This window comes from Lithobates pipiens, unplaced genomic scaffold, assembly GCF_037356315.1.
Source record: "Lithobates pipiens isolate NorthernLeopardFrog02 unplaced genomic scaffold, aLitPip1_a1.2 Scaffold_18, whole genome shotgun sequence".
Taxonomy (NCBI): Eukaryota; Metazoa; Chordata; class Amphibia; order Anura; family Ranidae; genus Lithobates; species Lithobates pipiens.
This window is the reverse complement of record NW_027507758.1, coordinates 266,795,339-266,819,699: the sequence shown is the minus strand read 5'-3', so window position 1 is coordinate 266,819,699 and position 24,361 is coordinate 266,795,339. Positions and strand designations below refer to the sequence as shown.

The 24,361-nt window shown below is 41.3% G+C and overlaps 2 protein-coding genes across 3 annotated transcripts in view; both read right to left on the bottom strand.

Annotated features, from left to right (window-relative positions):
- The window catches only part of KIAA0408 (KIAA0408 ortholog), a 74,825-nt gene extending 55,311 nt beyond the window's left edge, over positions 1-19,514 (bottom strand). Inside the window, exon 1 of one of the 2 annotated variants that reach the window (XM_077486928.1) lies at positions 18,800-19,514. In XM_077486928.1, coding sequence (XP_077343054.1) covers positions 18,800-19,114 — 315 coding nt within the window. In that variant the 5' untranslated portion in view covers positions 19,115-19,514. Of the gene's footprint in view, positions 1-5,734; positions 6,326-18,799 lie in introns of those variants that run through there. The other variant, XM_077486929.1, reaches the window with a different exon arrangement.
- A 352-nt stretch (positions 19,515-19,866) lies between these two features.
- MTCL3 (MTCL family member 3) overlaps positions 19,867-24,361 on the bottom strand; it is an 87,148-nt gene continuing 82,653 nt past the window's right edge. The window contains exon 7 of the transcript XR_013276713.1: positions 19,867-19,986. The gene's annotated coding sequence lies outside the window, so the exon portion shown is untranslated. The remainder of the gene's footprint in view (positions 19,987-24,361) is intronic.

The following is a 24,361-nucleotide window of genomic DNA, read 5'->3' as shown; positions in this document are numbered from 1 at the left end:
TTAGGGGTGTCTACTTTCTAAAATGGGGTCATTTGGGGGGGGGGGGTTTGTGCCATCTTGGCATTTTATGGCCTTCAAAACTGTAACGCCCTTAGAAAGCCTGAAGGCGGTGCTTGGTTTTTGGGGCCCCGTACGCGGCTAGGCTCCCAAAAAGTCCCACATATGTGGTATCCCCGTACTCAGGAGAAGCAGCAGAATTTATTTTGGGGTGTCATTTCACATATGCCCATGGCATGCGTGAGCAATATATCATTTAGTGACAACTTTGTGAAAAAAAAAAAAAGTTTGTAATTTTCCCGCAACTTGTGGCAAAATATAAAATATTCCATGGACTCAACATGCCTCTCAGCAAATAGCTTGGGGTGTCTACTTTCTAAAATGGGGTCATTTGTGGGGGTTTTGTGCCATCTTGGCATTTTATGGCCTTCAAAACTGTAATAGGTAGTGAGAAGTGAACTCAAAAAATTACGCCCTTAGAAAGCCTGAAGGCGGTGCTTGGTTTTCGGGGCCCCGTACGCGGCTAGGCTCCCAAAAAGTCCCACATATGTGGTATCCCCGTACTCAGGAGAAGCAGCAGAATTTATTTTGGGGTGTCATTTCACATATGCCCATGGCATGCATGAGCAATATATCATTTAGTGACAACTTTGTGAAAAAAAAAAAAAAAAAAAAAAAGTTTGTAATTTTCCCGCAACTTGTGGCAAAATATAAAATATTCCATGGACTCAACATGCCTCTCAGCAAATAGCTTGGGGTGTCTACTTTCTAAAATGGGGTCATTTGTGGGGGTTTTGTGCCATCTTGGCATTTTATGGCCTTCAAAACTGTAATAGGTAGTGAGGCGTGAAATCAAAAATTTACGCCCTTAGAAAGCCTGAAGGCGGTGCTTGGTTTTCGGGGCCCTGTACGCGGCTAGGCTCCCAAAAAGTCCCACATATGTGGTATCCCCGTACTCAGGAGAAGCAGCAGAATTTATTTTGGGGTGTCATTTCACATACGCCCATAGCATGTGTGAGCAATATATCATTTAGTGACAACTTTGTGTAAAAAAAAAAAAAAAATTTTTTTTTTGTCATTATTCAATCGCTTGAGGCAAAAAAATAAAATATTCAATGGGCTCAACATGCCTCTTATCAATTTCCTTAGGGGGTCTACTTTCCAAAATGGGGTCATTTGGGGGGGTTTTGTACTGCCCTGTCATTTTAGCACCTCAAGAAATGAGATAGACAGTCGTAAACTAAAAGCTGCGTAAATTCCAGAAAACGTACCTTAGTTTGTAGATGTGACAACTTTTGCGCAAACCAATAAATATACAATTATTGACTTTTTTTTTACCAAAGACATGTGGCTGAATACATTTTGGCCTAAATGTATGACTAAAATTGAGTTTATTGGATTTTTCTAATAACAAAAAGTAGAAAATATCATTTTTTTCAAAATTTGCGGTCTTTTTACGTTTATATCGCAAAAAATAAAAATCGCAGAGGCAATCAAATACCATCAAAAGAAAGCTCTATTTGTGGGAAGAAAAGGACGCAAATTTTGTTTGGGTACAACATTGCATGACCGCGCAATTACCAGTTAAAGCAGCGCAGTGCCAAAGTGTAAAAAGACCTCTGGTCATTTACCAGCAAAATGGTCCGGTCTGAAAGTGGTTAAAATCCATCACTTCCCTTAGTAAAGGCAGCACACACAGTAAACACAAACACTTAGGGTCCTTTCACACGGGGCGGATCAGTTCTGATCCGCCCCGTGGATGTCCGTTTGCTCAGCGGGGATCACTCCGCCGATCCCCGCTGAGCAGGGAGATGACAGGTCTGTCTCCGCACACTGTGCAGGGACGGACCTGTCACAGCGCCGCTCTCCCCTATGGGAGATCGGATGACGACGGACCGCAGTGCCCGTCGTCACCCGATCCGATCCGCAGACGGATGGAAAAATAGCTTTTTCCTCCGTCACACTTTTTCGGATCGGAGCGGGTCGGATGTCAGCGGACATGTCACCGCTGACATCCGACGCTCCATAGACCTCTATGGAGCACCCGTTCAGGTCCGCCTGAAAAACTGACAGGCGGGCCTGAACGGGACGTTAGTGTGAAAGGGGCCTTAGCCCTTTGATCGCCATAGATGCTTAACCCCTTCCCAGCCAGTGTCATTAGTACAGTGCCAGTGCATATATTTAACATTTTTGTTTCAGTGTTTATAAATATAATGTTGTCGAGATGGTCCATAATAAATAGTTCTTGAAGATATTAATAACACATTAAGTTCCGAAGCACTTATACTGGGTTGTAGCTTCTGCTTTTGATTTACCCAAGCATTCTCTGGAATAAAAAAAAAAAAACTAATCTAAAACACTTGCCTATTATAAATAATTCTGTCATGATAAAAGGGATGTATGTTGCCAAAACTTCTTGTTTGCTCTTTTATTGCTGATTACAGCCGTAGAGTCAAGTGGACAAAGTAAAATTGTTTAATTTTGGATAAACTTGTGGTTGTAAACCTCAGACATGAAATATGAACAAAGCATAATATCCCTCTATATATTGTGTACTTTTCTCAATTAGCAGCACTAAGGCTCCATTCACACCTGAGCGTTTTGTAGCTTGAAGCCTGAAGCTACAAAACGCTGGAGGGAAAAAATCTATTATTCTCTATGGAGATGGTTCACATCTCCACTCCAAAATGACTGAAGCCAGAAGCTCCAAAACGCCTGAAGTTAGAAGCTCCAAAATGCCTGAAGCCAGAAGCTCCAAAACGCCTGAAGTTAGAAGCTCCAAAACACCTGAAGTTAGAAGCTCCAAAACACCTGAAGCTAGAAGCTCCAAAACACCTGAAGCCCGAAGCTCCAAAACGCATGAAGTTAGAATCTCCAAAATCCCTGAAGCTAGAAGTTCCAAAACGCCTGAAGTTAGAAGCTCCAAAATCCCTGAAGCTAGAAGTTCTAAAACGCCTGAAGTTAGAAGCTCCAAAATCCCTGAAGCTAGAAGTTCCAAAACGCCTGAAGTTAGAAGCTCCAAAACGCCTGAAGTTAGAAGCTCCAAAATCCCTGAAGCTAGAAGTTCTAAAACGCCTGAAGTTAGAAGCTCCAAAATCCCTGAAGCTAGAAGTTCTAAAACGCCTGAAGTTAGAAGCTCCAAAATCCCTGAAGCTAGAAGTTCTAAAACGCCTGAAGTTAGAAGCTCCAAAATCCCTGAAGCTAGAAGTTCTAAAACGCCTGAAGTTAGAAGCTCCAAAATCCCTGAAGCTAGAAGTTCCAAAACGCCTGAAGTTAGAAGCTCCAAAACACCTGAAGTTAGAAGCTCCAAAACACCTGAAGCTAGAAGCTCCAAAACACCTGAAGCCCGAAGCTCCAAAACGCATGAAGTTAGAAGCTCCAAAATCCCTGAAGCTAGAAGTTCTAAAACGCCTGAAGTTAGAAGCTCCAAAATCCCTGAAGCTAGAAGTTCTAAAACGCCTGAAGTTAGAAGCTCCAAAATCCCTGAAGCTAGAAGTTCCAAAACGCCTGAAGTTAGAAGCTCCAAAACGCCTGAAGTTAGAAGCTCCAAAATCCCTGAAGCTAGAAGTTCTAAAACGCCTGAAGTTAGAAGCTCCAAAATCCCTGAAGCTAGAAGTTCTAAAACGCCTGAAGTTAGAAGCTCCAAAATCCCTGAAGCTAGAAGTTCTAAAACGCCTGAAGTTAGAAGCTCCAAAATCCCTGAAGCTAGAAGTTCTAAAACGCCTGAAGTTAGAAGCTCCAAAATCCCTGAAGCTAGAAGTTCCAAAACGCCTGAAGTTAGAAGCTCCAAAACACCTGAAGTTAGAAGCTCCAAAACACCTGAAGCTAGAAGCTCCAAAACACCTGAAGCCCGAAGCTCCAAAACGCATGAAGTTAGAAGCTCCAAAATCCCTGAAGCTAGAAGTTCTAAAACGCCTGAAGTTAGAAGCTCCAAAATCCCTGAAGCTAGAAGTTCTAAAACGCCTGAAGTTAGAAGCTCCAAAATCCCTGAAGCTAGAAGTTCTAAAACGCCTGAAGTTAGAAGCTCCAAAATCCCTGAAGCTAGAAGTTCCAAAACGCCTGAAGTTAGAAGCTCCAAAACGTCTGAAGTTAGAAGCTCCAAAATGCCTGAAGTTAGAAGCTCCAAAATCCCTGAAGCTAGAAGTTCCAAAACGCCTGAAGTTAGAAGCTCCAAAATCCCTGAAGCTAGAAGTTCCAAAACGCCTGAAGTTAGAAGCTCCAAAATCCCTGAAGCTAGAAGTTCCAAAACGCCTGAAGTTAGAAGCTCCAAAACGCCTGAAGTTAGAAGCTCCAAAATGCCTAAAGTTAGAAGCTCCAAAATCCCTGAAGCTATAAGTTCCAAAACGCCTGAAGTTAGAAGCTTCAAAATCCCTGAAGCTATAAGTTCCAAAACGCCTGAAGTTAGAAGCTCCAAAATGCCTGAAGTTAGAAGCTCCAAAATCCCTGAAGCTAGAAGTTCCAAAACGCCTGAAGTTAGAAGCTCCAAATTGCCTGAAGCTAGAAGTTTCCAAACGCCTGAAGCTAGAAGTTCCAAAACGCCTGAAGTTAGAAGCTCCAAAACGCCTGAAGCCCGAAGCTCCAAAACACCTGAAGCTCAAACAAGTTCTGGAACTTTTTTTTAGGCAGATTACAGGTGTTTCCTGCTTTTTACATTGGTGACCTTTTGACCTGTACAAAATCGCAGCAAAAACTTGTCAAAGTCATGGCAAAAAACGCAGCAAAATTGCGCGACTTTCTGCCTGAAAACGCTATGCTCAGGTGTGAATGGGGCCTAAGGGGTTGATTTACTAGGCAAATATACTGTGCACTTTGCAAAGTGCAGTTGCTCCAAAGCTTACGTGATTCTAAAGTCTCGTTTTTTTTTGTGGTTATAATAACAAACAAAAAAAAGCTTGCTCTGGGGGAACCTGAGCTGAGTCACAGCTCCGTGTGTCCATTCAGACATGGAGCCATGGTTTGGCCCCACCCCCTTTCTCTCATCAGCCGACTGACTTTGATTGACAGCAGCAGGAGCCAATGGCACCACGCTGCTGTCTCAGCCAATGAGGAGGGGAGTCCTGGGCAGCCTAGACAATCCTACAACATCGCTGGATAGAGATGGGGCTCAGGTAAGTATTAGGGGGACGGGGGGGGGGGCTGCTGCAGGTTTTTTCTTTTATATAAATGCATAGAATGCATTAAGATAAAAAACCTTCTGCCTTTACAATCACTTAAATGAGGCAAAGCAGCTTTACTTTGCAAAAAGTACTGAATTAGGTGCAAGGAAAAAAAAACAGAATTTTTGCACATGATTGGATAATGAAAGTCAGCGGAGCTTTTGCTCATTTACTAAGTTCAGGAGCAACTGCTCTTGCCGAGTGCAGAGAAATAGAGAAGAGAGGGTTGCAGATATACAGGTACAACTTATGTAGGAGGATTTTTTTAATCTCTGAGGTCAGTTATGTCCCTGGGTATATGTAAAGGGTTTAAAACTTCTTTAACAGCATGCATAAAATTCCTCTACAGATTTTATATTCTTTATCAGAATGAGATATTTCAAATATATTTATTAAACGATAAGTAAGAGAATTCTATTCTCATGTTCATGCATTGTTTATATGAGAGCTAAAGGCAATAATCAATTCCTGTGACAGATTGAGCTGATGGTGAGTAGGAGAATCACACATCCACACTTTTCTAGGAAAAGAAACTTCTGGAATGGTAAAATGAGACATGTGAAATTCATAATGAATCAAACCTGTGCAGAGATACAGCACGGCATCGCTGTTTGTTGCTTGTTGCGGAGTAGTCATTTCTGCAGGTTATTGTAGTTTTCACAGACCTGTTTGTGACAGCAGTGTGTCCATGCCTGTCAATCACTGGGCTCATGACGCCCTCAAGGATATAAAATGACATAAGCACACGTAGGAAGCGTCAGTATGCAAAGCATTAACCGGGCTCTATTATTGACAAGCAGATGGCTGGGACAGCAGCCAATATTGTGTGGGGGTGGGAAGGGCTCTTGCCACCCTGTTCCAAGATCTCACTGTAGGTTTGTGTGTGTCTGTAGCAGTAGCAATGGTGACTAAAAACATTTATAGGCCAACTCTGGGAATATGTAAAATTGACCCCTTGCGGTGGGGCTGCTTCGCTCCCCCTGGCAAATAGTGCTCCCCCACTCTCTAGCAGTGGACTGTCCCCTGGTGTCAACACGCCCAATGCAGGACTATTGATCCTTGATGACATCAGGACCCCAGACCGCTGAAGCATTGGGGAAAAACAGTGCAGGGACCAGTCTAGCTGCAGGGAGGGTCAAATAAAGAAAATATATTCTGTTGTTCCCCTAGACATAAACCAACAAACAATATAAATATAAAAAAAGAGAAAAAAGAAAATAACCCTTGCCCCGCAGGGACCGCTGGAGCCTGGGGGGAAAACACTGCGGGGACCAGTCTAGCTATAGGAAGAGTCAGATAAAGAAAATGTATTCTGTTGTTGCACTAGACATAAACCAAAAAATAATATAAATATATATATATATATATATAAAAAAAAAAAGCAAATAACCCTTGCCCCGTGGGGACCGCTGGAGCCTGGGGGGGAAAACACTGCAGGGACCAGTCTAGCTGCAGAAAGGGTCAGATAAAGAAAACATATTCTGTTGTTCCCCTAGACATAAACCAAAAAATAATATAGATATACTGTATATAAAAAAAAAAAAGCAAATAACCCTTGCCCCGCGGGGACCGCTGGAGCCTGGGGGGGGGGGGGGAACACTGCAGGGACCAGTCTAGCTGCAGGAAGGGTCAGATAAAGGAAACGTATTCTGTTGTTCCACTAGACATAAACCAAAAAATAATATATATATATATATATATATATATATATATATATATAAAAAGGAAATAACCCTTGCCCCTTGGGCACAGCTCCACTGCAAGGATCAGGTTTTAGTTGTGAATTTGGTGTATATGATCCCCAACAATGAACAAAAAATTCTGTCAATCCGGTAACGATCCAATTAGTATATATATTGATGTATTCCCAGCTCACTTTCTTTTAAAGTATATCTGAATTGACCCCCCCCCCCCCCAAAAAAAAAAAATCTATTGATCCTGCCAACAACATGCTACCTGACAATACGGAAACACTGTGGGGGAGTAGTGTTGTCACCCTAGCTGCTCTACTGATCAAGCACTTTCTCATCTGCATTACATGGGGGGGGGGGGGGGGGTCTGTTGCCAAAGACATTGACTGACATTGTTTGAGATTTCAGTTTGGGGCAGAGAAAGCTGCAAGGACACAGGAATTCTGGCAGAATAGAAACTGATTTTTCTGCAATTGCAGAAAAAAGTCCTTGGAAAAAAATAAGACAAGAAAATGAATACAGCCACCACATCTAGTGATTGGTAAGCTGTAATATATTAAAGTGTTACTAAAGCTTTATTTTTTCCTGGAATAACCATGTTAATGAAAATAACTACAGGGTGTAGATACCCATAGAGGGGCAGAAACAAATGAACATTATAAAACAAATGTATCTGAAGTAATACAAACAGAACATTTTTACTTTGCTGTCTCTTTAAGCAAAGTAATGCGATGAGTGCAATATAATTTGTTTAATTGGCACAGAAATTACATTTTACTTTCCGAAGTCCAGCAAATGAATCAGGGACAGATGTGCTTTTTGAGCTCACATCAAACTTTCGAGAAGTGGAATTCTCTAAAGGCTCAGTGAACTTTGTGTTATATTAACATACTCTGAATGATTGGACTTATTGTAGGGCTGAGGGAACAAAAAGCCAGACTTACTTAAGTCTCTAAAGTATAAATGTGAAGGTATTTGGAACTTATCAGAAAAACACATTGTTATGTGTTGTATAGTATGCTAGCCTTCGCTGTCTTCTAGGTTAGTACACAACCTATCTGTGTTCCTTATGCCGCGTACACACGATCAGACTATCCGGCGGACTTAATCTGGCGGAAAAATCGCCGTAAAGTCCGCCGGACTGTCCGAACGAGCGGACCTGCCAACACATGGGACTTTTCCGGCGGACTATCCGCCGTACTTTTGAAATGAACGGACTTGCCCACACACACAGAGAAAGTCCAACCATTTTGAGCGTGGCTCCAGGTAGCCGGGACCAGCGAATGAAGCGTCGCTGGCAACGTCACCTGGTATGGACTTAAAGGGGAAGCCCTACGCCCCTAGGTCCATATCAGACCCTTATCCGAGCATGCAATCCGGCCGGTCAGGAAAGGGGGTTGAGACAGGTGAGCGCCCCCCCCCCCTGAGCTGTACCAGGCCGCGTGCCCTCAACATGGGGGGGTGCTTTGGGGAAGGGGGGGCCGCGCAGCCTCCTTCCTTATCGGAATCCATGAGCCCCCTTTAATAAGGGGGCCCCCGGATCCCGGCCCCCTACACTATGTGAATGAGTATGGATAAGGGTCTGATATGGACCTAGGGGGCACCCCACGCCGTTTTTTCAGCGTAGGGCTTCCCCTTTAACTCCATACCAGGTGACGGGGCCAGCAACGATTCCTTCACTAGTCCTGGCTACCTGGAGCCGCGCTCAAAATGAACAGACTTTTCTCCATGCGGGAAAAGTCTGTTCATTTCAAAAGTACGGCGGACTAGCACACAGCCTTATTGCCCACCGGACTCGCAATTTTAGTGCAAAACTACTTACTTAGTCCGCTGGACTTTTGGATAAAAAAAGTCCGCCGGAGCCCACACACGGGGGGATTGTCCGGCGGACTCGAGTCCGCTGGACTTTTCCATCGGATTGTTTGATTGTGTGTACGCGGCATTAGGCAACTATACCTATACTTTAGCAGGCAAAATGTGTTTTAAGTCACCATTCTGCAATTTGAGATCTCAGTTCTTCGGATGTGAGTCTAGATGTAATGGATGACATGCTTGTGATGATCCTCAAGTGAAGGATTAGTGAGAAACCAATGTGGAAGCCTCAGAGGTGGACCTCAGGGGCGGACCAATGTGGACTCAAGAGTGGTGCTCCATGCATTATCCTTTCAAGGTTTTTTTTCAGATACTGCTGGAAAAATATGCACTGTGATGTTGAAATTTAAATGGGAAATACTGGGTTTGCAGGTCCCTCTACGAGCTGTGAAAGCTTCATCCATAAAGGGCCATTTGTAATGTTATGCTGTATTTACATAGGCGCAGCCATATTTGCTCAATACATATGCAGGCTCTGCCTAATGCTTTACATTTTTTGCACAGTAGTTGTGCTTCACTGCTCCTTTAAATTTGAAATCTCATATTGCTGTAATATGTCATAAGCCGTTTTAAGCTCAATAAGTCTGGCCAGTGGTTTCCTGCCATATAAGGATTAAAGCAGACCCAAGTCCTAAAATCTCATATAATCTTTTACATGTTAAACTCCAGGAACTATGCCCCTCTCCACTCAAGAATGTCCCCTGTGTGTGTATTCGTTGTTTTTATTTATTTCCTTATACTGCATCAATACACTATGAATGAAGGGATCTGTGGTGACGCCCCATGACGCCCTGTGTTCGCAATCTGTCCTGAATATTTTGGGCTGAATGACGCTGGATGTCATTCAACCTGGAAGGTTGAGGAGTTGCTGGGGATAAGAGTTACTATGGGGGACAGTTCCGGATACAACACCTGAGCTGATTTTTCCTTTTAGACTGGGTTCACACCATCGCTGCATGTGGCTTCCAGCAGGGGTCCGATGCCTCCTACTTCACCCTTTCAGGTCCGATTTCAGCAAGAATTTTTGGCTGAATTTGGACCTGAAACAGACCAAAGGATGCACAGGACTCCTGTGCAAATTTGCACCGGTGCCACAGCGGAGATATGTGAACCGGCTCCATAGAGAGCTGGTCAAAATCTCCTGCTATAGCGAATTGGATGCAGGCAATTCGCAATAGTGTGAACCCAGCCTCAAAGATGATCTTCCGGAAACCTGAAAATTCTCCCTTGCAGTGGGGCTGTGCCCACACTGCAAGGGTTAACTGCTTGTTTGGTCTAGGCCAGGGATATGCAATTAGCGGACCTCCATCTGTTGCAGAACAACAAGTCCCATGAGGCATAGCAAGACTCTGACAGCCACAAGCATAACACCCAGAGGTATGATGGGACTTGTAGTTTTACAACAGCTGGAGGTCCGCTAATTGCATATCCCTGGTCTAGGGCATGGGTGTCCAACCTGTGGCCCTCCAGCTGTTGCAAAACTACAAGTCCCATAATGCCTCTGCCATTGGAAGCCATGCATGTAACTGTTATGCCGTGTACACACGGTCTGACTTTTTCCGGCAGAAAAAGTCAGACGGTATAATTTCATCGGATATTCCGATTGTGTGTGGGCTTCATCTGACTTTTTTTTTTTGAAAATTCTGACGGACCTAGAAATAGAACATGTTTTAAATCTTTCCGATGGAATCAATTCCTATAGGGAAAACCGTTCGTCTGTATGCTGTTCCGACAGACCAAAAATGACGCAAGGGCAGCTATTGGCTACTGAACTTCCTTTCCTAGCCCCACCATACATGTTGTATTGTCTAAATGATCGGAATTTGGTGTGATCGTGTGTAGGCAAGTCCGTTTTCAGGAAAAACCTCCAGCGTTTATTCTGATGGAAAAAACGGTCGTGTGTATGTAGCATTAGCCATGCAATGCCTTAAGGGACTGGCCTTGAAATGCCTCATGGAACTTTTAGTACCACAACAGCAGGAGGGCCGCAGATTGCACACAGATGGTCTAGTGCAGTGTTTCTCAATGTTCTTTCCGTCAAGGCACCCTTTAAAATTATAGACAATCTCAAGGCACCCTTTAAAATTATAGACAATCTCAAGGCACCCTTTAAAATTATAGACAATCTCAAGGCACCCTTTAAAATTATAGACAATCTCAAGGCACCCTTTAAAATTATAGACAATCTCAAGGCATTCTTTAAAATTATGGACAGTCGCGAGGCACCCAATTCTAAAATGTAAAAAGCAATTCTAATGGTTTTACATAATGTAGCAATATCTACACGTAGGACACCTAATGTTAGAGGTGATTCTTTCTTCCAAAGCAAATACACTTTTGCACACTGGTACTGACTAGTATTCCAATGTTTCTCTTCTCCCTCAATTTCTCTCCATCACTCAGCTAATGTGAGGGTCAAACAAGGATGCTGTGGATGCAACAGACATCCTCCCTATCAACTGATGACATCATTGGTTGTTACGATGCCAGTGTCTAGAAAGTCATAATAGTGCAGAATGAAAACCCAAGACTTTGTAACTAAAAGGCAGGCTTGATCCACCTGCTGGCTTGTATACAATTTTAGATTTTTAGGCATTTTGCCAAGGCACCACTGAAGAAACCTCAAGGCACCCTGGTTGAAAAAGGTTGGTAAAAGCAATTTTATTTACTCAATCCTCTCCTCTCCTGGCAGAAGACACTCCTCCACGCTCTAGATGTGGGCCTTCCCTCAGAGTCCTCACATCCAAAGCAGGGCTATGGACCCTGCATCGGTTTTTTGATGATGTCAGGGATCAGCATAGCATTGCGGAGGAGCTTGTGGCAGTAGATGATTGGGTAAATAAATCGAATGTCTATTCCTCCTAGACTTAAATGAGCAGATAACCCTTGAATAGTTTTCAAGATTCCTGGAGTTAAACTTTAAAGTGGAACTTCATTCTCTCAATCAACATTGACTATTTGTAATCCTTATGCTGCTAGCATTAGTAAATAGATGGCAAAGTATATCATATTTACTTGTTTTAAAAGTTTTTTGTTTTTTTTTACATTTCTTCGGTTACTACCTGCTTTCTGGCCAAGGCAACTGATATCATACATCCCTGGTGTCTTCATGAGGGAAGGAGGGGTTTTCTCAGCTAAGCACACCCAACTGCTTGCATGCCTGAGCTAATGGCAGATGGATTCCAGGAAGAAAGTTCTACATGAATCATCTGCCCTTACTCATGGTGGCCATGGAGAGAAATGTTAAGGGAAGTTTTTCTAAAAGATTTCTCAGCAAAATAAAGCATGGAGACATGCATAGATGGGTGAGTTTGCTTTGAATATTGAACATGAATTAAATTATATTTTGGGTTGTGGTGCTCAGACGCAGTGAAGATCCGCTTCAGCCCCGGGAAGATTTTATCCCCTTCCTGACCAGAGCACTTTTTGCAATTCAGCACTGAGTCGATTTAACTGACAATTGTGTGGTCCTGCGACGTGGCACCCAAACAAAATTTCACGTCCTTTTTTTCCCACAAATAGAGCTTTCTTTTGGTGGTATTTGATCACCCCTGCGGTTTTTATTTTTTGTACTATAAACAAAAAAGAGTGACAATTTTGAAAAAAAAAACCGCAATATTTTTAACTTTTTGCTATAATAAATATCCCTCAAACATATATAAAAAAATAGTTATCCTCAGTTTAGGCTGATATGTATTCTACATATTTTGGGTAAAAAAAAAAAATCACAATAAGTGTATATTGATTGGTTTGCGCAAAATTTATAGCGTCTACAAAATAGGGGATCGTTTTATGGCACTTTTATTTAAAAACATTTTTTTATTAGTAATGGCGGCGATCTGCAATTTTTATCAGGACTGCAACATTATGGCGGACAGATCGGACACTTTTGACACTATTTTGGGACCATTGTCATTTATAAAACGATCAGTTCTATAAAAATGCATTGATTACTGTGTAAATGACAATGGCAGTGAAGAGGTTAACCATTAGGGAGCGGTGAAGGGGTTAAGTGTGTCCTAGGGAATGATTCTAACTGTGGGGGGAGGGGCTTCAACACACATGACAGTGATCACTGCTTTTGATGACAGGGAGCAGTAATTTCTGTCCTGTCACTAGGCAGAATGGGGAAATGCTTTGTTTACAAAAGCATCTCCCTGTTCTTTCTCTCTGTGACATGATCGCGGGCACCCGGCAGACATCGAGTCCGTGGGACCCGCTGTCACGGAGACCGCGGCGAGCGCGCACCCGTGACAACGCTTCTTAAAGGGGACGTACCTGTACACCCTTTTGCCTACCAGTGCCTTTCTGTTGACGTAAATCGGCGTGTGCTGGTCAGCAAGCGGTTAAAGTGGAAGTTTAGCTATGACTATTTTTTGCATAGTTACACTGGTTCAGCTAGGACCAATATAAGTATGCATGAGTCATATCTGGCAGATCCCTGTGGAGGCTAGAAATCACTGTACTAGGCACTGCTACTGCAGTGATCACCACTAGTTTCCAAGTCCCATGCCAAGGGACTGCCCTGCTGCATAGTGAACACAGGAGATCACTCACTTGGCACTTGACAAAGTTTTCTCTGAATGGTGCATGTGCTGAGCAAGTTATCCCCTGTGGTTACAATGCAGCAGGGTAAAAGCTGGGCACGGGACCTGGAAGCTATCAGTGATCACTGTAGCACCAGTGCCAACTATAGCCCTTTCCAGCCCCCACAGAGATCAGCCAGGTAGGATGCACACATACTTAGATCCATGCTTGAGTAATGTAACTATGCAAAAAAAACTAGGAAAAAAAAGTCATAACTAACTTCTAGCTTTAAAGTGGAAGTCAGTGTGAAAACTAAAATCCCTTCATCTATAACCACCAACATTCTAACACTAACCTCTCTAGCCCCAGAAAAAAAAAATCTACCAATCTGCCAGTTGTGCTCCATGGTTTCACCCTGTCACAAGAGCCTCCAATGGAGACTCAAATGGCCATTTAAACACTCATTACATTGGCATAATACACTGTTCATCATTAGGAAACCCACCCTGAGAAATGCCATGCAGCCATTGCTGGAATAAATACATATAAACAGCAGGTGGCCACAAAGAGGCTGCAGGAGATTGGCAGAAATGAGAGAGTGCAAAATCTGGTGCAGCTGTGCATGGTAGCCAATCAGCTTCTAACTTCAGCTTGTTCAAAGAAGATTTGACAAAAAAACAAACAAAAAAAAACAGGAAGCTGATGGTTTCTATGCACCAGATTTCGCACTCTCCAGTTTTAGTAAATCAACCAAAGTGCTTTATAAAACTAAATGTAATTCAAGCATGATTAAAGTCTATGTAACTCTATGTTTATTGCTGTAATGCAGTCGGGCTCCATATACAGTAATAAATATGCTACTCTTCTCGTTTGTTTGTTTTTTTTAGTTACTGAGTGCTGAAGCAATAGTTAAAATATACTGTGCTAACAGCACCTGAAGCGTTGGACTGCTCTTTCATTCAAGCAGCAGCCCAGGACTTTAAGGGTAGGACTTTCCCGCCTGCACACTACTTCATTCAACAGCGCTGCTTAGTGAAAATTCACTATGCATTGTGAACATGCTCTATATCTTAAGTGCATAAACCATAGACAGTGTGAAAGTAAACAGATCCTGCTGTGCTCTCTTTGAAAAAAAAAACATAGTGCCTTGGGAATATTTTCTGATTAGTGTAACCTCATTTAATTGCTTATTTGTAAAACATTTTATATAGATTGTAAAAAAATAAAATAAAAAAAAAAACAGTTAAAAAAGTACCATATAAACTTTTAAAAATATATAAAATAATTTGACCCAAAGTTAATTGTAGTTTTCTCTTTAACAATGACCATAGACATTACTTGTCAGATGTAGAGACTATGGGGTTAAATCACTAAAGGCAAATCCACTTTGCACTACAAGTGCACTTGGAAATGCACTTGGAAGTGCAGTTGCTGTAGATCTGAGGGGAAGATCTGAAATGAGGGGAAGCTCTGCTGATTTTATCATCCAATTATGTACAAGCAAAAATGCAGTTTTTTTATTTTCCTTGTATGTCCCCCTTGGATCTACAGCGACTGCACTTCCATGTGCACTTGTATTGCCCTTGTAGTGCAAAGTGGATTTGCCTTTATTAAATAAACCCCAGTCTCTACTGAAAAGTTTAACCAAAAGAAAAATGTCTGACACACTGCATCTCTGATCGTGGTATGGAGCCTCTGACAGAGGCTTCTTACCACATGGTCAGCTGTAACCAATCACAGCTGATCATCACATGAACCAAGAAGTGGCGGTAAACGGCATTCCTCGGTTTGCGCTGACAGGGAGAGCTGATCGGCGGATCTCCCTGTCGGGGTGGGGGGGTCTGTGCTGATAATCAGCACATTGATTATCAGCACAGCTCCCCATCAGATGTACCCATCAGCTTCCAATCATTGCCCATTAGCTGCCAGTCAGTGCCCAATCAATACTGTCTGTCTGTAACAATTAAAGCGCCAATTATTGCCCACCACAGTGCCAATCAGTGCCCATCACAGTGCTCAGCAGTAACACCTGTCAGATCCTCATTATCAGTGCTGCCCATCAGTGCCATCTATTAGTGTCCATCAGTGCCACCTGTCAGGGCCAAACAGTGCCGCCTATCAGAGCCAATCAGTGCCGCCTGTCAGTGCCCATCAGTGCCACCTACCAGTGCCCATCAGTGCTGCATATCAGTGCCGCCTACCGGAGCCCATCAATTCTACATATCAGTGATTACTCATCAGTGCCCATCAGTGCCACCTTATCAGTACCACCTGTCAGTGCCCATCAGTGCCACCTATCAGTGCCCATCAGTGCTGCTAATCAGTGCCATCTATCAGTGCCCATCAATTCTACATATCAGTGCCACCTTATCAGTGCCAAATCATCAGTGCCCATTAGTGCCGTCTCATCAGTGTCCATAAGTACTGCCTCATCAGTGCCTGTCAGTGAAGGAGAAAACTAAATTTTATGACAGAAACTAAAAAACTTTTTTTTTTCAAAAATGTCTGTCTTTTTTAGTTTGTTTTGCAAATATAAAAAACGCACAGGTAATCAAATACCACCAAAAGAAAGCTCTATTTTTGGGAAGAAAATGATAAAAATTTAGTTTGGGTACAGTGTTGCATGACCAGGCAATTCAAAGTGCGACAGCTCCGAAAGATGAAAATTGTCCTGGGCAGGAAGGGGCGAAAGTGTCTGGTATTCAATTGGTTAAACCTCTTTTCCGCCAGTAGTAAAGAGTGTCTGCTTGTCCTTTGTAATGATGTTAAAGTGAACAACTTTGCCCCACGTTAACATAATGGACCATTTATGGGGGAGAAGGTCCACCCTGTTGTTTAGTCTCTCTGTACAAGTCAGGGAAAATATCTTACGCAGCGTTCTTGCACAGTACACAGTGTAAATATTTGCCAGCACCCCATAGATATTCAGGTTGAGTCCAAATGATTTTTTATTGAGGCATTATCACATCACAAACAAAAGAATGCAACCTTTTCAGAACCGCGCAGGACCCCTTCATCAGGAATGTGAGGAAGGGGCCCTGCACGGCTTCAAAACGTTGCACTCTCTTGTTTGTGATGTGCTTCAATAAAAAATGTTTGGCCTCAGCCAGAAGATCCATGGTGTGCTGGCAATTATCTACACTGTGTTATGTGTGTTCCAGTCTCCAGCTGGTGGTTGCTACAGCACCCATTTTGAACCTATTCCAGGAAAATGTGTGATGGGTATATAGATGTCTTTTTGCACAGTATGTTCAATATTGACAGAGCAGAGGATTAACTGGTCAGATAGGTGTACCAAGAACAGGCCAAACAGTGAAAGAGGGTGCACTCTGGCACTACTGTCTTGGGTGCCATAGGACATTGTCTAAAATTAAAATGAGCTACTTATTTCAGGCAAGTTTTTTATAGTTATGTCAATGATATAAAAAACTGTTGGTAGAATTCTAAAGACCAAAATGTGGCATTCCCTTGCGTCTAATACATATGAGCAAGAACATCTTAATTTCTATAAGAAAAGTCTAGACAAACAAATACATTTTTACGAATAGTTTGTGTTTTTTTTTAAATCGTTGTCAGCATAACTTGACCTCTCAGTGGGGGACTTAATATAATTTCCATAGTTGTATTCAATAATCTATGGCTTTGTAGCTATAAGCTAAGGTATTGTGCTGTTCTTGATATTGTTATATGAAAATATTTGGCAGTATAATATGAGGTGTATCTATTAAATAAGGAGGCTGTGATCCCACCTAGTAAACAAAGCTGTCAGAACCAGTAATAACTGCATGCGTAGTGACCTTGAACATGTTTGAACCTGCATGACTAGCAGCAACACTCTATGACGTTCAGTTGATTGTGAGTCACCATTTAGTTTGGTTGTGTTTTCTGTAGTGTGCCAAAAAAATACAAAGTTTAAAAGGTGAACGGCGTGTCAATTTGAAATTTTTAGTAAAACTGCACAAAACACCAACAGAATGTTTTCAAATGCTTACTACAGTTTATGGGGACGATGGCCTGTCTCGTGCGCGTGTGTTTGAGTGGCACAAAAGATTTAGGGACGGAGAATGAATTCCCTAAAGTTAAATCAGTGCTTAAAGGGACACGTTGATGCTATAAAGCAGAAAACGGCAGATGTGTTGAAACAGCTGACAGAAATAGATTTTCTCCATGACCAATGGAAAACAAGACTGCAGCAATGAATTAGTGCAAATGGGAAACACTGTATATTGAAGGGGACAAGCATTACATTTGTAATACATATAAATAAAGGTGAGTTATTTAATCAGTCTTGTTATTTAATAGACACATCTCGTACACCTACACAACTATTATATGAATCTGGTTATTTATGCCTATAAGATAAGATATAGATATAAAATAGGTATAGTAAATGTATGTATCTCTCATGTATAGCTTGTGTAAATAAAGTTTAGTTCCATAATACTAATTGCACATTAAAGAATCAGCAATTCCAATTTTAAGCCCTAGTTGTCAAATGTATATATACCATCATTTATGCAAACAATAAAAAATTTATAATTTAATTCTATTGCAATTTCTATTTTCCTCAAACCCCCCCCCCCCCCCCCAATTAGAGATCCTGTTGTTTACGAATGCTGATCAATGACTAGGACTAAACAATAGTAAATGGCTACACCAATTCTGCATCTGCATTACAAAGCCAGTCATTGTGCTATGTCACTTCAGCTGCTCATGATCACAAACAATAATATCTCTGTCTAAACCATCAATGTGCGTGAAGTCACCCAATAAACTGAACACAATAGTGTTAATATATCCTAGTTGGAAACCTACATACATTTTGTTCCAAGGAACATGTTAAAAACAAACATGAAAATATACAATTTGTTTAATGTAAGCTGCATGGAGGTAAAAATCAACTTGAACTTGCCATTGCAAGTTCATGAAAAGCACAGGGAGTCATGATTTAGAGAAAACAGCATATATTCCACCATTTCCAAAATGTTCATCAGACAATCTTTGGCATATAGATTGCAGCACTGGGTAGACTGTCCAGTTGTGAATGGCATTTTATAAATACATTATAGCAAGAATAAAAAAAAAAAATCATAAACCTTTCATACTTTCCTGTAATGTTTGTAAGCAATTTATAGAGTACTTTTGTCTTTGATCATAATATATAAGATGTGCATGAGTAATAATAAAGCAATGAAGGTCCAAAATGCAGATTACACAAATATATAAAAAATGTGGCAATCACCCCAATCTGTAACTATCCAAATATAGCTAACCATATCAGCATGCTGTATAATATATATATATATATATATATATATATATATATATATATATATATATATATATATAAAATATATAATTAAACCATATGATGTGTTTGGAAAATGACTGACCAATTATCCTGAAAATAAGGAGATAAAGGAAAATACTGACGCATGGTGATTATTAAATCTTGCACATTTCTAAAAAGAAATATGTCTGTGCATGTTTTGATTTAGCTATGATCAAATTATAATATGCAGCATCAAAAATATTGTACTAGACTACAAAATTTACTTTTAACTCTGAAATTTCCTTCAAAAACACTTCCTTCTCTTTCATCCACACTTCTTTCTCCTTCCTGTGATGCCTCCTGAGCTCATCACATTTCTTCTTGTAACACAGGATCTGTTCCTGGGGGTCCGGTCTATTCCCTTGATGTGACAAACCATTCAAGACAGATGTGGTCTCCTTGACGCCTCTTAATGGACTGCGACTTCTGGATCTGTCTCTTACCCTACAGCTGATCCCAGACATATTACAAGTTCCATACCTGCACTGGTATCTTTGGCAATTACATAACCCTGGCACATTCTCAGTTCCATTCCACATAGCTTGATCAGACACAACAGATGAGATATGGACCTATTCCCTCCCCCTTGTTGTCGCCTTGTGCCTCCTTAGGTGTAAACACCCATCATTAGCTGTTGCGAAAAAGTTTCTTCTGGATCACGAGTCTTTGGCACCCGTGTTATGTTGACTCATCCGTATTTTCCATGCTTCTAGAAGGTCACCTTAATGCCTCTGCTAATAAATGTCCTCAATTTAGTTCCAGCTCTTGCCAACCAGCCAAAGTGGACCTCCTAATCAACAGCTTCCTATTGCCTACAAGCCAGGAAAAGAAGGAAACCTATCTGAGCTCTATACAGCTTCTAAATCTAAGCCCCTTCTGACGTAAAAGCGTGTCTGTTATTTTTAACCAGTAGACATCGTGGCACGACATTCTCCATAAATATATACATATACGCAGAGGCTCATAAACAAAAAAAATTCTACAGGTGAAAAAAATGTGTTGCTTCTTCTAAATAAAGAACGTGCTTGCTAAATTCATCCATGATCTTATACCTCTTGTCAGCTGTTAAGGAAAACGGACAAAAAAGGAGAGCTATGATAACCAACTAGTGACATACTAGTAACAGTGGCACTTGTCAATACTGCCTAGTTAATAAATCACTGTCTTAAAGAGCGTATGAACAGCTGAAGTGTTTGTAGAGGTCTCCTCCTGGGTCCTCCACAAGTAAATTGTAAGTTGTATTCAACATTGTTGCAGAAAATAAAAGAACATCTGTAAGATCTTACCTTTCCGGGGGGGGGGGTTCCTAACACTCCGTTCAATGTTTTCGATTTTCAGTGCAGTACCATAAGCAGCTGGATGCAGACATCAGTATGGATTGCTGTACAGAATCTCTATGAAGCTCTTCCAACTAAAACGAGACACAGATCAAGGCAGTCACTTACTCCAGCTGCAATGTGCAGAGAAAACCGTTTGCAGGAGGGGGAAAAAAAAATAGCAACATTCAAATGTTCAAAACTAGGACAGAATAAAAATGACCCAGGCAGATGAGTCCCCCCGTGACGTCAGCTTGGGAGTGGACAGCTCTAAAGCTTTCATATCCAGCCCCCGTTTTGTAACTTTAGATCTGCTGGTATTCTGTGTAAACAACCTCACGTCCAAGACAGTTTTAGCCTTTATAGTGGAGCTCACAATTTCATAAGCCTAAAAATGAACGGAGGTGTATACACATCAAATCCTTGATAGCTGCCAATTTTAGTTTGAAGTTACACAAGGCAGGCTTTGTGTTTTTTATGGCTGAATGAAAAATGTGCTGTTAAAACAGCCACAAGGAGAACTTTGCTCCAAGTATGTTAACTAAACAATTAAGCACCACTATAAAAAAAAAAAAAAAATAAAAAAAAAAAAATATATATATATATATATATATATATATATATATATATATATATATATATATATATATAAATAAATATATATATTTATATGTGTGTGTGTGTGGAAAATTGTGTCACCGCCACAAACATTAAGAATAAAATTTTTCTTTAAAAATAAATAAAATTAAAAAATTTCACCTGCTGCAGTTAAAAAGTCCTATACCAGTGATGGCGAACCTTGGCACTCCAGATGTTTTGGAACTACATTTCCCATGATGCTCATCTACACTGCAGAGTGCATGAGAATCATGGGAAATGTAGTTCCAAAACATCTGGGGTGCTGAGGTTCGCCATCACTGTCCTATACCATAGATTAGAAAAAAATATATATAATATATATATATATTTATAACAATTTATTTATATATATATATATATATACATATATATATATATATATATATAATAACACATATCAGTGATGACGAACCTTGGCTTGGCACCACAGATGTTTTGGAACTACATTTTCCATGATGCCCACCTACACTGCACAGTGCACAAGCATCATGGGAAATGTAGTTTCAAAACATCTGAGGTGCCAAGGTTCGCCATCACTGACATATACCGTATTTATCGGTGTATAATACGCACTGGCATATAACATGCACCCCAAGTTTAGGAGGGAAGTTTAAGGAAAAAACCTTAGATTTAAATGTCCATCAATGCAGCCTTATCAGTGTCCATCTACAGCCTTGCCCGGTGTCTTTGCAGCCTGTTGTCATTGCAGCCCTGTATTTAAATTTGGAATTGATCTCCGCTGATTGTGAGAGGAGAGGAGCCGAGTGCGGCCGACATACACAAAACCGTGTGTACTCGGCTAGGCTCGGCTCCTCTTGCAGTCCCACCCAGTCCTGCCCTATGATGGTCCAATGGCTGGACTGTGAGCGGAGCCCAGTGCCGCCGAGATACACATAGCCGAGTGTACTCGGCTAGGCTCAGCTCCGCTCACAGTCACGCCCAGTCCCTGTGTTATGTCCATCATAGAGCGGGACTGGGCGTGACTGTGAGCGGAGCCGAGCCAAGTACACTGTATCTCAGCAGCGCTCACTCCTCCGCTCACAATCAGTGGGGGGTCAGCATATAACACGCACCCATGATTTTAAGGGGAAAAAAGTGCGTGTTATACACAGATAAATACAGTATATAAGGAGTTAGAAAAGGTAATACATAACACTTTTGAAGATTACCAGCGATATATAATGTTATCCACATAATCACTAAACTTTCACAAATGACAAATCATCATGTTAAAGAACATGTTCAAGACACCTTTCTCTGAAAAATTCCATAATATGAAAAGTGTACCCCTGCTCCTTTCGTTATCACTATACTCTCTCCTCCTATCAGAATGTGCACTACAACGCAATGGATTGGCAAATTGTGTTGCTTTTCCCTTTCCCAGTCTGAGCTCTGCTCTGGAGGGGATTGTAAGGCCCCTTTCTTTTTTGTCATAGTTATCGTCAGCTGCATGTTTTCAGTAACAGGGGAATACCCTTCTGTCTGCAACCATATTACCTATTTCCTATATTTTCAGTGACGAAAAACTAAACGAAAATAAAATTCAGTTTCAATTCAGATGATTAAAATGGGACTAAATCTAAAATGGCATTTTAGTCAAAAGACTATGACTAAAACTAAATGTAAATTTGGCTTCAAAATTAACAGTGGTCAAAAAGCAATATTTTTGTTTCTTTGTAAAACTTGGTTTTATTTACAAAGATGTTACTTGATACTTCTTTTCATTATTAACCACTTTCAGACCGGACCATTTTGCTGGTAAATGACCAGAGGTCTTTTTACACTTTGGCACTGCGCTGCTTTAACTGGTAATTGCGCGGTCATGCAATGTTGTACCCAAACAAAATTTGCGTCCTTTTCTTCCCACAAATAGAGCTTTCTTTTGATGGTATTTGATTGCCTCTGCGATTTTTATTTTTTGCGATATAAACGTAAAAAGACCGCAAATTTTGAAAAAAAATGATATTTTCTACTTTTTGTTATTAGAAAAATCCAATAAACTCAATTTTAGTCATACATTTAGGCCAAAATGTATTCAGCCACATGTCTTTGGTAAAAAAAAAGTCAATAATTGTATATTTATTGGTTTGCGCAAAAGTTGTCACATCTACAAACTAAGGTACGTTTTCTGGAATTTACGCAGCTTTTAGTTTACGACTGTCTATCTCATTTCTTGAGGTGCTAAAATGACAGGGCAGTACAAACCCCCCCCAAATGACCCCATTTTGGAAAGTAGACCCCCTAAGGAAATTGATAAGAGGCATGTTGAGCCCATTGAATATTTTATTTTTTTGCCTCAAGCGATTGAATAATGACAAAAAAAAAATTTTTTTTTTTTTTTTACACAAAGTTGTCACTAAATGATATATTGCTCACACATGCTATGGGCGTATGTGAAATGACACCCCAAAATAAATTCTGCTGCTTCTCCTGAGTACGGGGATACCACATATGTGGGACTTTTTGGGAGCCTAGCCGCGTACAGGGCCCCGAAAACCAAGCACCGCCTTCAGGCTTTCTAAGGGCGTAAATTTTTGATTTCACGCCTCACTACCTATTACAGTTTTGAAGGCCATAAAATGCCAAGATGGCACAAAACCCCCACAAATGACCCCATTTTAGAAAGTAGACACCCCAAGCTATTTGCTGAGAGGCATGTTGAGTCCATGGAATATTTTATATTTTGCCACAAGTTGCGGGAAAATTACAAACTTTTTTTTTTTTTTTTTTTTTTCACAAAGTTGTCACTAAATGATATATTGCTCATGCATGCCATGGGCATATGTGAAATGACACCCCAAAATAAATTCTGCTGCTTCTCCTGAGTACGGGGATACCACATATGTGGGACTTTTTGGGAGCCTAGCCGCGTACGGGGCCCCGAAAACCAAGCACCGCCTTCAGGCTTTCTAAGGGCGTAATTTTTTGAGTTCACTTCTCACTACCTATTACAGTTTTGAAGGCCATAAAATGCCAAGATGGCACAAAACCCCCACAAATGACCCCATTTTAGAAAGTAGACACCCCAAGCTATTTGCTGAGAGGCATGTTGAGTCCATGGAATATTTTATATTTTGCCACAAGTTGCGGGAAAATTACAAACTTTTTTTTTTTTTCACAAAGTTGTCACTAAATGATATATTGCTCACGCATGCCATGGGCATATGTGAAATGACACCCCAAAATAAATTCTGCTGCTTCTCCTGAGTACGGGGATACCACATATGTGGGACTTTTTGGGAGCCTAGCCGCGTACGGGGCCCCAAAAACCAAGCACCGCCTTCAGGCTTTCTAAGGGCGTTACAGTTTTGAAGGCCATAAAATGCCAAGATGGCACAAACCCCCCCCCCCAAATGACCCCATTTTAGAAAGTAGACACCCCTAAATTTAGGGGTACACTAGTGAGACTAGGTAATAAATGGCGGGTGCCCTGAAACTATAAAAAAATAACTAACCAACCAGCGTCACCTGTAACAGTTATATGGTGATCACTGGTGAAAGGGTTAACTAGGGGGCAATCAGGGGGCTTTATGCGGTAGTATATGGGGGTCCCTGGCGCTATAAAAAGCTGCGGCGAACCTAAATACCTACCTGCCTAACTAGCGTCACCTGTGACACTAATACAGCGATCAGAAAAACGATCGCTTATTAGGCTGGGTTCACACTGGAGCGATGCGGGAACGCCACGAATGCGCGGCGGGTTCCCGCATCGCATGCCTCCCGGCGGCAGTTCACACTGCCCTATGCGAACTGCTGGGAGTGTCAGTGAAATGTTAATGACACCCCCAGATCAGTTCGCATATCGCAGTGCGATCTGCAAACTTGGATCGC